At 43.9% G+C, this 12,942-nt stretch overlaps 1 protein-coding gene across 5 annotated transcripts in view; it reads right to left on the reverse strand.

Moving 5' to 3' along the window:
* The window catches only part of GALNT16 (polypeptide N-acetylgalactosaminyltransferase 16), a 74,608-nt gene that overhangs the window by 4,765 nt on the left and 56,901 nt on the right, over nucleotides 1-12,942 (reverse strand). For all 5 annotated transcript variants that reach the window (XM_021547077.4, XM_021547078.4, XM_085580330.1 and 2 more), the window contains exons 10-14: nucleotides 12,304-12,430; nucleotides 11,289-11,381; nucleotides 9,117-9,200; nucleotides 7,977-8,118; nucleotides 6,595-6,711 (exon numbers count right to left, since the gene is read on the reverse strand). In XM_021547077.4, the coding sequence (XP_021402752.1) occupies nucleotides 6,595-6,711; nucleotides 7,977-8,118; nucleotides 9,117-9,200; nucleotides 11,289-11,381; nucleotides 12,304-12,430 (563 nt within the window). The remainder of the gene's footprint in view (nucleotides 1-6,594; nucleotides 6,712-7,976; nucleotides 8,119-9,116; nucleotides 9,201-11,288; nucleotides 11,382-12,303; nucleotides 12,431-12,942) is intronic.

The raw sequence follows: 12,942 nt of genomic DNA on the forward strand, positions 1-12,942 counted from the left end.
GATGTTTTGGCTAATCTGTGAGACTGATAAAGAAAAAGAAACAGTTTGACAATACTGATGGACCTCAAGAGTATTGTAGAAAAGATACGCAAAGGGAATTTTAAAATTTCCTGCAATATCTGGACAATGTCAAAACCTACCAACATTTTAATTCTTGGGTAGCATAGAAAAAGGACTGTCACATGCTGTGTGCTTTAAAATAGTTAGTTATGTTCACATATTGCTGGCAGCTGTTATGTGCCTTGGAGGGCAGGGCAGTTGCAAAGCCCAGAGTAATCTGTTGCTTCTGTATCACATATTTCATCAAGTGTAAATACCAGAGGCAGCATCAATTTGCAGTATTGCTAGCCCTGTCTGACAGGACAACACTAAAGGAGAGCTGTTTGTGCAGCAGGAAGAAGCTGATTTTAACGGAGAAGGGGGCAGAGGAATGCAGTGATGATGGACAGGAAGATACAATGCAGTCTTTGCACTACAATGCCCTCACCAGCTGCTACAACCCACTGCCTACACAGGTCCCAGAGCCATCTGGCTCCCATCTGGCACAAACCTCCCTACAAAGAGCTGAGGAAGAGTGAATATCATAAAGCAGCATCTGTAATGATGGAGTGTAAAGGAGGGCAAGCTGCACCCCGTGCCTGGCTGGTGCCAGTGCTGCACGACAGTCTTCCATTGTTACAGACATCCCAGTCTGTAACAGTCTGACCTTCTCCAAAGCACACTTCTTGCCCTGCAGTTTCCCACTACCTCTCTGTATTTGTGAATTCTCTCTCCACGTTCCGCTGTGCATGTACAAGAAGAAGCCTGCCAGCTGCCTCTCCCACACACCCCACAGCTCACTGTCTGTAAAAGAATGTGCTGAGAGTTGAGATGGAGAACAAGGCCTACTACCAAGAGAGACTGGTTTTCTTCTTTGCCCTTTCTGTTCAGCAGAAAACTAGCACCACTGGAGGCTTGCTCATGTTATTCCTTCAGATGAGAGACCTGCTACTGTGGCACCCATCCATCCATGCTGAGCAGGTACCCACTGTGATGTCTGCACAGAGTCTGCAGCAACAGGCTCAAGCAGGATACCAAAACACTCCCCAGAGCACATCTACTGCTGTTAACAAAATCAATCAGCTTCCCAGTGAGTCACACCACTGGAAAACCCAGCATGTTAAGTCACCACAGATCCTTTTGTTCAAAATAAAGTAGGGCAAGGATAGGGAGGGGGAAGGAGGAGAGAAGGTGAAAGTTGAAGGTGAGGCTCATCTGGGCTGCAAGAAGATGCCATGTATATAAGCTGTTATAAAGCATACTAACAGTAAAAGCCAAAGTAGGGCCTCTCATCTCAAATGCATGGGCTATTTTCAGAATGATAAATTTTACCTCTTCTGATCCTACTTTGCTTTTTTGAGATACCAGAGCAACTCCCCTGACTTCACCTGAACCTTTCAGACCTGACTGCAGACCACAGGATTATCAAAGACAACCCAACATCCTGCCCTGCAGGAATACATCATATCTGAGAGCTCTCAGGAGGGTGGGTGGTAGGAAAGGATGGGAACAGGAGATAGGACACTCATCTCCCACTGTCAGCCACCTCAGAAATGAGCAATTTATTCTAAACTAGTTACCTGGTGACATAGTTATGGAGGGGTCCAAGGTAAAGGCCCATTCTGGGAGGGCCCAGCTTTCTCCACAGACCACAAGGGAAGCTTGGACTGGTAAGTTTTAAATGATAGCAGTAATGACCATCTTTAGCACAAAAATAAAGAGTAGACACCTCCTGCATGCACATTACAGGGAGTCCTCTCTTCTACACTCAGACATTATGACTGGACTGTATGTGGAAGGAGAGTTTTTGAAAGATACAGGCATTGCACAATCTGAGAAATTTTGGCTTGAAAATCCTCTTTGCTCTCCCTTTCTCATGCAGATGGAGATAATACAGTTTACTGCTCAGAGTATGTTCAGAGTGAAGATGGAGGCAGAAAAAAAAGAATCAATTTTTTCTTTGAAATATTGTGTCTTGATCCTCTTCCCCAGTGTCAACTCAAAATTCCCCCCAGTTTTTTGCAAATTTCTCTTTCCCACTTTTTCATCTATAATTTCAAATTCATTTTAGGTGGCTGGATAGAAGCATTCCACATGCAATAGCTAAGAGAAAAGTCAGAAATTGTCAGTCTTCTTCTATCCAATATATACAAGGGCTGAAATTATTTATACTAGTCTAATTTTAATTTTTCAGGGTAACCAAAAGTTTTCTTTTAACCCTCAGTAATCCAGGCAGTGCAGTGTTTCTCTCAAAATCCTAACTGTGAAACAATGGAATTGGCCAAGTTCAAAGAAGCACAGCTGAGAAAGGCAAATTTTGTTCATGAGAACTGAGACACTTCAAACATAAATGTATGGAGAGCTGATAACAGGAGTAGCCAAGGATGTTGTAATTGTAATTGAGTGTATTTGCAGAGCCATGGGCAGCCTGAAGCTGGTCTTGAACACTAAATTTTAAATATATGAGCAGGGACAGAAGATGGAGAAGCTCACATCAGCATCCAGCAAGTACTGTCTTTTTTAGAGGACTTAAATTTGTAAAACTAAATCACAACTAAGAGAAACTCTTGTCTCCTGAAAACTACTCTCAAGGTATGGCATATTGCCAGTATTGTTTTACCTACTTATTATCATGAAGGTGCTGAGTCAGGTGCTTTCAAAATATACAGGCTTTCTCTGCTTTTCTTTTTGGATACTCTATATAAAGTTGCATTCATCTTCAGGTAATATTCACTGAGAAGTGGGAAAAAATTCCCAATGACATACAAAGGGACACAGGATTTCAAATAGTGTTTGTCTCACAGGAACACTCAGTGTCCTCATTTTCAGGCTGAGGTCACATTCCTTCAGAATATTTTAATGAAATATAGCTGTTTAATAGGATTTCTCAGCATTTCTTGTTCTGTTGGGAAATATTGTGCCAATGTTCTTCATTTTCAGTTTCTTGTTTTAGGGTCTGACTCTCACTTTGCCTTCTATTTGTCCTCACTATAACAGAAATTAAAACGCCACTCCTACTGTCAGTCAGAGCCAAAAAACAAAGCTGAAGGCAATAATTTATTGTGCATTCCACTAAAAACACTATTCTCCAAATAACATTATGGATAACATCCATCTGGTTTGAAATCTAGCTCTGATTATGCAGAATAGCTTTTGGCTGGTCTTCTGTTAGCAGTGCCAGCTGTTGCTGTTGAATGATCAACAGGATCACGTTGCCAAATAGATTTCATTTCTGGTTTCTTTCAACCCAAGGGAGTCTGACAGCATCAAAAATCATCTGAAGTGTGACTATTGTCTCATGTCCTCCTGCTTGCAAAATTCTAGACTTATTTTGAGTTAATACTCTAAACACAAATCACAATACCTTAAAACCTCTGCTAGAGTATTACCTGTATGTCAGAGGGACTGGTGTTAGCACTCAAACAAAAAATTATCTGTCCTTGGGACATGCTTAATGCAGAACAGCTGTGTAGCATGAGCACAGCTTCAGTATGTTTGAAAGCAGAAACCAAGTTTAGGAGCTGTATGGTGCTGTCATAATGATCTAACCAATCTAATCCTGGGACACTAAAAACCAAAAGCTACCACATATACCATTTTTTCTCAGAAATGTTGCTTTTTCACGACTCAGACACAGACATGAAATCTACATCCAGAAAAATCCAAACATCTTTCATCATGGATCTCTGATGACAGTGACAGGAAAGATGCTCAAAGCTGGGCTTCCATTACTCAGGATATGTGTGTGTGTGTGATGCAAGTTGCCCATGGCTCACCCTCCTCTACTCAGACCACATCACATACTCAGGGCTCTTACTTCTCATTTCCAGCCTGCAAAGTAGCTCAGCTGCCCTCCCTCCACCTTTCATTCAGCTCCTCTGACTTTCTGAGAAGCCCACTTGAACTGAAAAGTGGGTACACTCAAGCAGTGTGGAAGCACTGCTCTCCCCCAGCACTTGTACTTTGGGCTGTGAGTGTCCATAGGGAGACAAGGCAAGCTGTAGGGCAACTGAGGGAATTTGTTCCTTCCAGCTTTGCTCTTTCTTGGAAATCAACCTCTCAAATATCAGGAAGAGAGAGAATGGAATAATTTGCAAGATGACAGACTTCTAGCTAATTAAAATCTAATGTCAGTGTTAACAACAATTACTGTTGTGTTTATGGAAAGAAAGAATCATAACAACATTCCCTAGGAACACAACAAACTTGAGCATTCCAAGTAGAATTGGCTTTATAAGCAGAAATCTGAAATGGGAGTTTGAGACTACAAAAAGGACCCCAACGTTTAAGAGCATTTAAAACCAAATTACATTAAGAATTCAAATGCATTTCTCCTGCTTCACTTCACCTTATCCATTCAGCTGCAAGGCAGTTTGGAATGGCAGCTGCAATTCAAATCAGTCTCTAATTATTTCAAATGCTTAAACAAAATCCTTGCTTATAGTCAGTTGGTTAAATCATCTGCTAGGTCAAGTCCTTGGTGTAAGTGCAGTTTGCTCTCATAAGGTAATGGAAAACAACAGCTCACACTCTTAAGTGTGTGTATGTCTTTATAATGAGCCTGTATATAATCAACACATCAAGACTCAATAAATCCTATTCCAGCAGCAAAATAAGCCTGCTTGTGTTACTGTGGATTAATCACTCTTCTGGGTTCTGATGCAGCTTGGACTCCACCCTCCTTGAGGGACCCCTGTCCTTCTGTGGCAGAGGAAGCAGGGAAAGACAGCTGATTTTGGCAGCTGCTGAAGTCCTCTCAGCTGCCAGGGAGGAAAATACTGCGAGGCACATAAGGAGAAACTAAGTGACCTAATTACACAGAAATGGGATGAGTGATTGCCAACAAGAAAAAGGAGCAGGCAAGCACATCCCATCTGGGATACCCTTGCAGATTAATCCAAACTCAGAGTTTTCCCAGTGTATTCATGGTGACAACTCTTCAAGGCATTTCTGCATTAACCAACCCTCCAGAGGAAAGTCTACACAGGTTTTCCATAAACGGGCAGGACTGAATTTCAGTGATTTCTTTCAGGAAGAACTAATTTCAAGGATTCATATTGCATTAGAAAGTACTGAAAAAATAAAATGCTGCTGAAAACTGGTCAAAGCTGAGCTGTCTCTGGGCCGTCTTTGACATGTTTACAGACCTGTCAGAAAAGCACAGAATCAGCACAGCCTTAGATGACAGAAAAATTGTTCCCTCTTGGTGTAGGGGGAAGCATGGGAGCTAGGCATGAAACAAGTCCAATCTGCTGTCTGCCAGTGTTGTGTTGCTCCCTTTTGTGCTTTGCCCAGTTCTGACAAAAAGGCACATCACATCTCTGTTGAGGGCACCCTCACCATTGCAGAGGCCATCTCTTACCTAGTGTTGTAAGGCAAAAGGATTCATTTGTCTTGACAGATCAGGGATGCACATCTTGGAAACAGCATGAGCTGCATTTTGTTGGGAACATTGCTGCTGTGTATTTTTCCTCAGGGAGCAGCATACAGTGCTTTTTGTAAGTCAGTATCTCTTAAATGAGTTGCATGCACTCAGTTTTAAAGGTCTGCTCACATGTCCAAAGACAGCACAAAGAACAACACAGGTATCTCACTTCAAATTAAATAAAAAAATGTTAGCACACACCACCCTTCCCTTAGGTGGAAGGTGGAAGGCAGTTGCCTCACCTACCTCACTTTGGTGCTATGTTTCATCCATGCACCAGTCTGGCTTCGCATAAACTCACCCAAGAAGTGTGGGAATCAGAGGGTTTTGGGCAAGTTACAAAAGGCAGGCCTCAGAGACAGCAGAACTGTGGTTAGAGCTAAGCAGTAGCCATAAGATTTGTCAGCAGAAAAGTTATAAACGAAGTAGAAAAGTAAGGACAAATAAAACAATAGTCTGTATTAATACTTGGATAGAATAACTCCCTAAGCTACAGAAAAGTATATCTAGCAAGATATTAGCAAGTTCTAAGCTTAATAATGGAGCTCTGTGCAATGTATCTTAAGACTTACAAGCAGGTATTGTATTTAAAATAAGCAAGCATTTTTTTCATAAAAGGTACGTGTGCTTGTAGTGGGTGCATAAATCTACTGTCAATATGCTTTTGCTTTGTGTGATTGGTCAAAAAACTTTTGAAGTAAGTTGCCACATGAAGTTCTTTGCTGCCGGGGATGTGAGCTGCTGGCATCTTCCCATTGTCATAACCATGTAATGAGACCGATGCTGGAAAATAAGAGCTCGAGGTGCGTTCCTCGCGGTCCCGTCCTGTTCGTGGTCTGTACACAGACCCTGGCCAGCGATAAGAAGCAAAGTTGGGGTGCTGCTGAGCTGGAGCCAACCATGCTGCCAAGGGCCCAGGCAGAGCAGACACCCACATACTGCACTTCTTGCTTGGTCACACACTCTGTCACACATCCAAGCTTACAAAACAAACCACAGAGGGAGATGCAGAGATGGAAAGGACTTTAATGTGCTGTGATAGTACTGGGCTTGCCCCTGCTGCCTGCACTGATGTAGGTACACTGGCATGTGGCAATGAAGGCATTAGAAAGAGGTGCACAGTTACCCACCTGTCTGCCATCTTTTTGATTGCAAGCTTCCAGTGTGATTTGAGAACCAGTAGAGAAGGAGGCAATGGAAAGACACTTGTCCTGCTGTCTAATTGAAGGGTCACTGAATATCCACTCCTTTGGAATAAGACAAAGAAAGGTTCCATTAGGATCTCAACAGTAATCAGATGAGGGGGAAGAGAGCTTTTTTTATCAAGACATTTTAAAAACCTTAATCTTTTGTTCTCTTCCTACAAAAGGCTCCCTGGAAAGACTGCCACAACAGATATTACCTGATCAGAAGTTTAAGCTCAGCCTTGGTGCATCATGACCATTTCAAAACCTGCAGCTGGCTCCCCTCACTATCTGAGGTGTCTGATTAACTCTGGATCCCACACAATTCTTGGCTCTGCAACTTTACAGATTCAGGCCTACAAAGCAAGGAGGATCCCAAGCCCTGACATACATGACGTGCAACTGCTTCTGCATATTTTACACAGCAGACATTCTCTAACAGGTGTCTGGGACCTATAGATTATTAAGCAAAGCAAAACACATGCAAGCATATCCATATATCACCAGCATGCATAAGGGACAAGTTGATTAATTTTTTCCTTCCTCTGACTAGATGGATACCTGTTCCAATCAAATGTTCCTAGTCTACTTTCTCCAAGGAAGAAATACAAAATGAAGTAAGTTTCAGAGATTTCAAATGCTAATGACACAGAGCAATGAGTCAGGTTAAATGGCGCACTGAATGCTGGCTGCAAAGTAGTTTCCAACAGTTAACAGATGTGAATATGTATTTTCTGGCATAAAATACCCTACTGTGACCCTTCACTTTCTCAAGCTGCTTTCCTGCTGCTTTCAGCCACCAACAGAGAGTCTGAATGCAGATCTTCAGCTTGTATATACCATCACAGCTCCAATGCACTTAGGAGAACTGCTCCACATTACTGCCACTGGGGTCAGCTACTTAAACTCCATTTGTGTTTTATATTGGAATACATCTGCAATACGGCACAATTCAAGTCATCTGTGGCTACAGCTGAGCTGGCAGAGTAAGGAATGCTTCTAATCCCAAAAAATCTCATACCCACATGTCAGGGTACTAGCCACGCACAGCCCCAAATGATTCTCAATGAATCTGTCACTCCTTGAGCATCTAAACACTTCTTGTCCCTGAGTGATGAAAACCTTCACATTCTATGCCTGACTGCTGAGTCTGTTGAGCTAACAGAGCTCTGCGAGATGGGCTTCTTTTTCTGCTTACTACTAAAATCATTACAGGGTCAAATTCTTCCTTCCTCCATATCAAACCACCAAGGCCAGAGATGCCTCTTCATTCAGGAAATGAAAAGAGTAGGAGCAGGAACAAAGCACCAAACTGAAGCCTGCCTTACCTGAGTGACTGGTGGATTGTTCACCGTCCCCTTACAGTTTCCCACGCCAGCCAGCACATTCCCTGTGATATCCTGTGCCTGAGACTCCAGACAGTTTTCTCCTTGTCTAATTATTCCTGGAATCAACTCTTTTTCAGGAATCCTTGAAGTAAAATGACAGTTGCATGGTACTTGATACAGGGAAAAGACCAAAATACTTCCACATTTATAAGGGCTTAATTGGCCCTGACTGAAACAGTTCCCTATATTTGACAGAAAATGAACAATATCATGCTGTCCACTGGAAATATCTGGAGGAGGCAAAAATCAAGTGAGAACTTGGTCAGAGGACTGGTTTGTTTCAGAAGGCATACCAGGATCTTTAGGGGTACCCTAAGCAGTTTAATGCAATGATTCTGAAAGAGGCTCTTTCCAGCAAAAAGCCATATCTATACTGCTTTCTTCTGCTTCTTCCTCCCCCTTTTCCAGTCTTCTCCCCAGCTAACACATATTCTTGCTTCATTGGTAGGGATGCAGGAAAGATCTGTCAAGACCAGACTACAGCTGGATATTTCAGCCTCCACTCCCAGCCACAAACTGAGACGTAAAAATGTGTTGCCTTTACTGAGGTGTAAAGATGTGTACTGGTTTGCACATGTCAACAACACAGCTCTACCCAGGCTGCCTCCCAGCTGAGCAAGGACACAACACTACTGTGTCCTGACCCAGGGCAGGGGAAGCCACAGGGACAGCTGGTTCTGGCATTCCTTAGAGCCTTCTCTGAACCACCCAAACCTCTGTGCTGAGACTGTCCAGTTCTACTTGGCTCAACTTCCTCCAGACAGAGCATCCAGTGGGCAGAGACCAAGTGAAAATGGAGAGGTGTCATGCACTGGCACTTGTCTCCACCCCACATCTCTGAAAACACCACTGTTGCACATCTCCAAGGGACAGCTGTGTGGGGCAGAACAGAAGGCACACCTTTTGCAGAGCTGTGATAATATAAGCCAGGAAAACACACAAAGTTTCTCACCAAAAAGAAGAATAGAGAAAACCTTTTCCAAACCCACTGTTTTGCCCACTGCTGTTAAGGTTTATCTTCTCATTGTGACCCACCTCCCAAATCCCTCCGAGATTTCTACAAGTGAAGAACTGACTCACTTGAGCTCAGGGTAGACATTCTCCAGATACCACTGGAAGGATTTACACTTCAGTTTGTGTCGCAACTCCACCCGGTCTGCAACACTGGAAACACAGGCAGTTTGCTGAGAATAAGGCAGTGAACAGGAGGGAGGGGAACAATGAAGACTGGCCAGGAGGTTTGAGGGAAATTACATTACTTTTTGCCATTACTCATTCTCCCACATAATCGTTGCTGGGTTCAGAGCACTAGCAGTGACCTGAGGTGAAGACGAGGAGAGAGGCAAGTGGCAGGAAATAGAAGTGGAAACCAAACACCTTCAGAGAGCTGCTCCCGCACTTCCTTTGGCTCACAGCAATGGCAGTGCCCAGGTCCTACCTTGTTAAATAATACATTGCAGTAAAATTGCTGTAAGTTCAGGAAAGCGTTTGTGCCTCTGGGCACCCCTGTAGAGGCATACCATGAAACCAGCACAACAATCAGCTGCTGAAAAGACCTAGAAAGTGTTTGTGCTCAGGTACATACAGATGATTCATCTGTGTGTGCTAAAGCATGTCTCTAGCTCATGGCAGGTCTAGGCTCAGGTTGGAGAACTGAGACCTGAAGAACTTAATTATTTTTTTTTTTAAGAGGTTTGGAGAAAGGGTAGAAGTAAAAGGGGAGATTAACTTAACATCTCAGTAGCTACCTGCTGTGGCAGTCCTCCCACAGCTGATTTGTTTGGTTTAGCTGGCTGAAGAAGAGGATTTCCCTCCAGCAGTCCCTACTGAGCAGCGAAACCAGGAATTCTTGTCTTTGGACTGTAACACTACATTTGTGTGTTGGGAAGGAATTTCAATGGTACCCATGTACCACTCCATCCTCAGCCCACAGAGGCCACTGTACATATACATGAGGCCACATACTTCAGGGGAATGTTCTGAGATTTTATATTCACACCAAAATTGAGGGGAAGGAGGATCCATTTTAGGGCCAATTGTCAGTGATGTTGTCAAAGCCATTTGCACTCTAAAATCTAGATTTAATGCAGGTTCACAGAGCTGTTACTACAGGAAATTGCCCGAAATCAAAGTCTTATGCTCTGCTCCAGCTTTTATTCAGCCAATGCTGCCAGTAAAGTCACTAGGTAGTTTGTGTAAACAAGAACTGAAGATTTTGCCACTAAAACACATGAGTAATATATCCACACACAATATGCAATAGTTTGGTTTCCTTCACAAGCAGCAGGGTTACTTGCTATGTGGTCCCAGTCCAGCTGCTGCAGTCAGCTCAAGGACTGATAAATCAGGTAGGCAAAGCTACTTTTATGAAGATATGTAATGCATCATGGTAATAAAGCAAAGTGTACAGCAAGAAAAGTGATCTGGTTGTCATAAATAAATAGGAGATGCATCATTATCCTGTGCAAACAGCTACACGTCTGAGCTACAACCACATTTGCCAAGTCCTTACACTGATACAATAGCCTTTTGTGAGGCAGATAACCCACAGAAATGCAGCACTCCTGGGTTTTTCTACATTTATTTGGGAGTCATAGGGGTTTGAGAGCACAGACAGCAAGCTCTCCTCTCATCCCAGATTTGGTGTCCATCACTGATTTCTGGGTCACAGAGAACTGTTAAGCTGGTAACCGTGAATCCCACATGGCCTGAAAAGAGCTTTAGCAAAGGTGCTGTAAGAAGCACAATTCTGCAGATTGTGTTTCTAAATCTTACCATCAACCATGCTCGCTCCTGCCCTACAAACAGGCAAACCAGCCTCCATCCATCAGGAAAGTGGGGAGTGCACCAAGTGCAACATGTCCCATGTGCCAGCCAGCCACGCTTGACCTGGGATTCTGCATCTGCACAGGAACTTCAGCTCAATATACAGCTCACATTTCCACAACAGCTGCATGCTGTGATAGAGAAATATTCCTGTCTAGCCTCTTCAAATGTCTGATCTTTTAATTTCATTACAGATCCCTTTGGCCTTCTGCTAACAAATGATTTATGCAGTGTTACCAGGGAAAAAAATTAAGTGAATTAGAAGTAAACCCCATCAGCCAGACACTCAAGCTACAACCTCCCTGGCAAACCAGGCATTCAGAGCACCTCTATTTCTCACACTTAGCCCCAGAGAAGACCTAAAATGGTTTCTTGCTACCAAGGGGTTTACCCGAGCCCTCCTATTGGAAGTCTGGGGCAGCTTACCTTCCAAACGACTTGCCAATGGCTGATGGCCGGGCCTCATAGTAGTACTGCTTGTATTCATCCATCCACACCTCTGCTGTGCGCTTGGTGTTCCTGCACGGGGGTGAGCAGATGCTGTGCTGAGGAGAAGCTGTGCTGCAGAACCCACCCTCCCAGTCAGCAGGCACTGGGTGGGCAGACCCAAGGCCTGTCTGCTAGGAGGTAGTGGGGGACAGTCCCAAACATGAAACTGAGTAGGCAGCATGGATGGAGAGAGATTGCTTGTTTTAAGTCTACAAAGCCTTGCACGAACACTTCAGAAATTAAAAATTTATTAGTCATAGTTTACCATGACTTTTTCACATGTACTTCCCCTGCAGAGGCATCAGGTCTGATGTCACCATCACACTCATTTACAGTATTCCCTTTTCCCAGATTTGAATAACATTATGGGATAATTCAGCTTGGAAAGCAGCTCTGTCTAACATCTAGCCTCCCACCCAAATCAGACTAGCTTCATATTCGGTCATTTTGTTCAGGGTCTTGATTGGTTGAGTTTTGAAATCCCTAATGATGGAGATTTCACCACCTCTCTGGGGTCCTGAAGCAGTGCTTGACCACTTTCATTGTCAAGCACTTCATCTCATCTCTTTTGTCTTCCCATCTGTCCTGCAGTAGAAGGTGCCCTCAGGGTTTATCTTAGAGCACGTACAGCTCAGAGACATCCAAGGTCTGCTGATACCCCCACACATGTCACAGGGCAGCATCTGTGAATGGCCAGGGTGTCTCTCTGGCATACTGCTCCCCATGCCCCTCACCAGAGACTGAGAAGGAATGAGAGACTCTAATACCAACAGCAGAGAAGGGAACAGGTTTTGTTCACAGCAAACAGCAACTCATCCTTCCCTGAGAACAGATGCTCAGCCACAAGCTGTTCTCTGTCACCAGGGAAAAGCACAAAAAAGAATCCAGACTTATTTAGACATGCCCAACATGAAGGTGGCCTGGCTGCTACCAGGAACCACCCAACACCTACTTGATGTAAGTCAGTGCGTTGCCCTCCGGAAAGTCATAGGGATGGCGCTTCCTGAATACGTGTCCCACTCGACTGCAGGGAACAATCTCCAAGCTGCCACCACACATCCACACTCGGAAAGAGAGCTCTGGAAGAGACCCCAAGAGTCACACAGCTGCAACAGTTCCAAGAAGGGCAATTTTCTTGCCCCTCTGCTCTAGGTGTATTGCCTGCAAGAGCAAAATCAGGGAAAGCAATGCCATGGTGAGAGCAGAGAAACAGTCCTCCCTTTGTTAAAATGGAGGCAACCATCGCAGCTCAGGGACTTCCAAGCCTTCTCCAGTCCTGCTCCTCTTTGGTCTCATTTCAGTGAGACACCTTTGCATTTGACCAGGTCTTCAAGGTTGCTCAGGATGGCATTTGGCAACAGACTGAGACCACTCCCACACACACACACACACCCTGCTTCAGATTTCTGTTACTCTCACCGCTGAATGTGGACGTTCAGAAAAGAAGAATTTACTACATAAAGCAAATCATGTGAAGAAGAAAGGGAGTTTAGAAGACAAGGGGAAAGAATAGAACAAGATGAGGGTATAGGGAGTCAATGTCTAGAGCTGTCCTCTCCCTCATACCTCTATATTATCCACCCTGCAATAG

This window comes from Lonchura striata, chromosome 5 (genome assembly GCF_050655825.1).
Source record: "Lonchura striata isolate lonStrDom1 chromosome 5, ASM5065582v1, whole genome shotgun sequence".
NCBI classification, from domain to species: domain Eukaryota; kingdom Metazoa; phylum Chordata; class Aves; order Passeriformes; family Estrildidae; genus Lonchura; species Lonchura striata.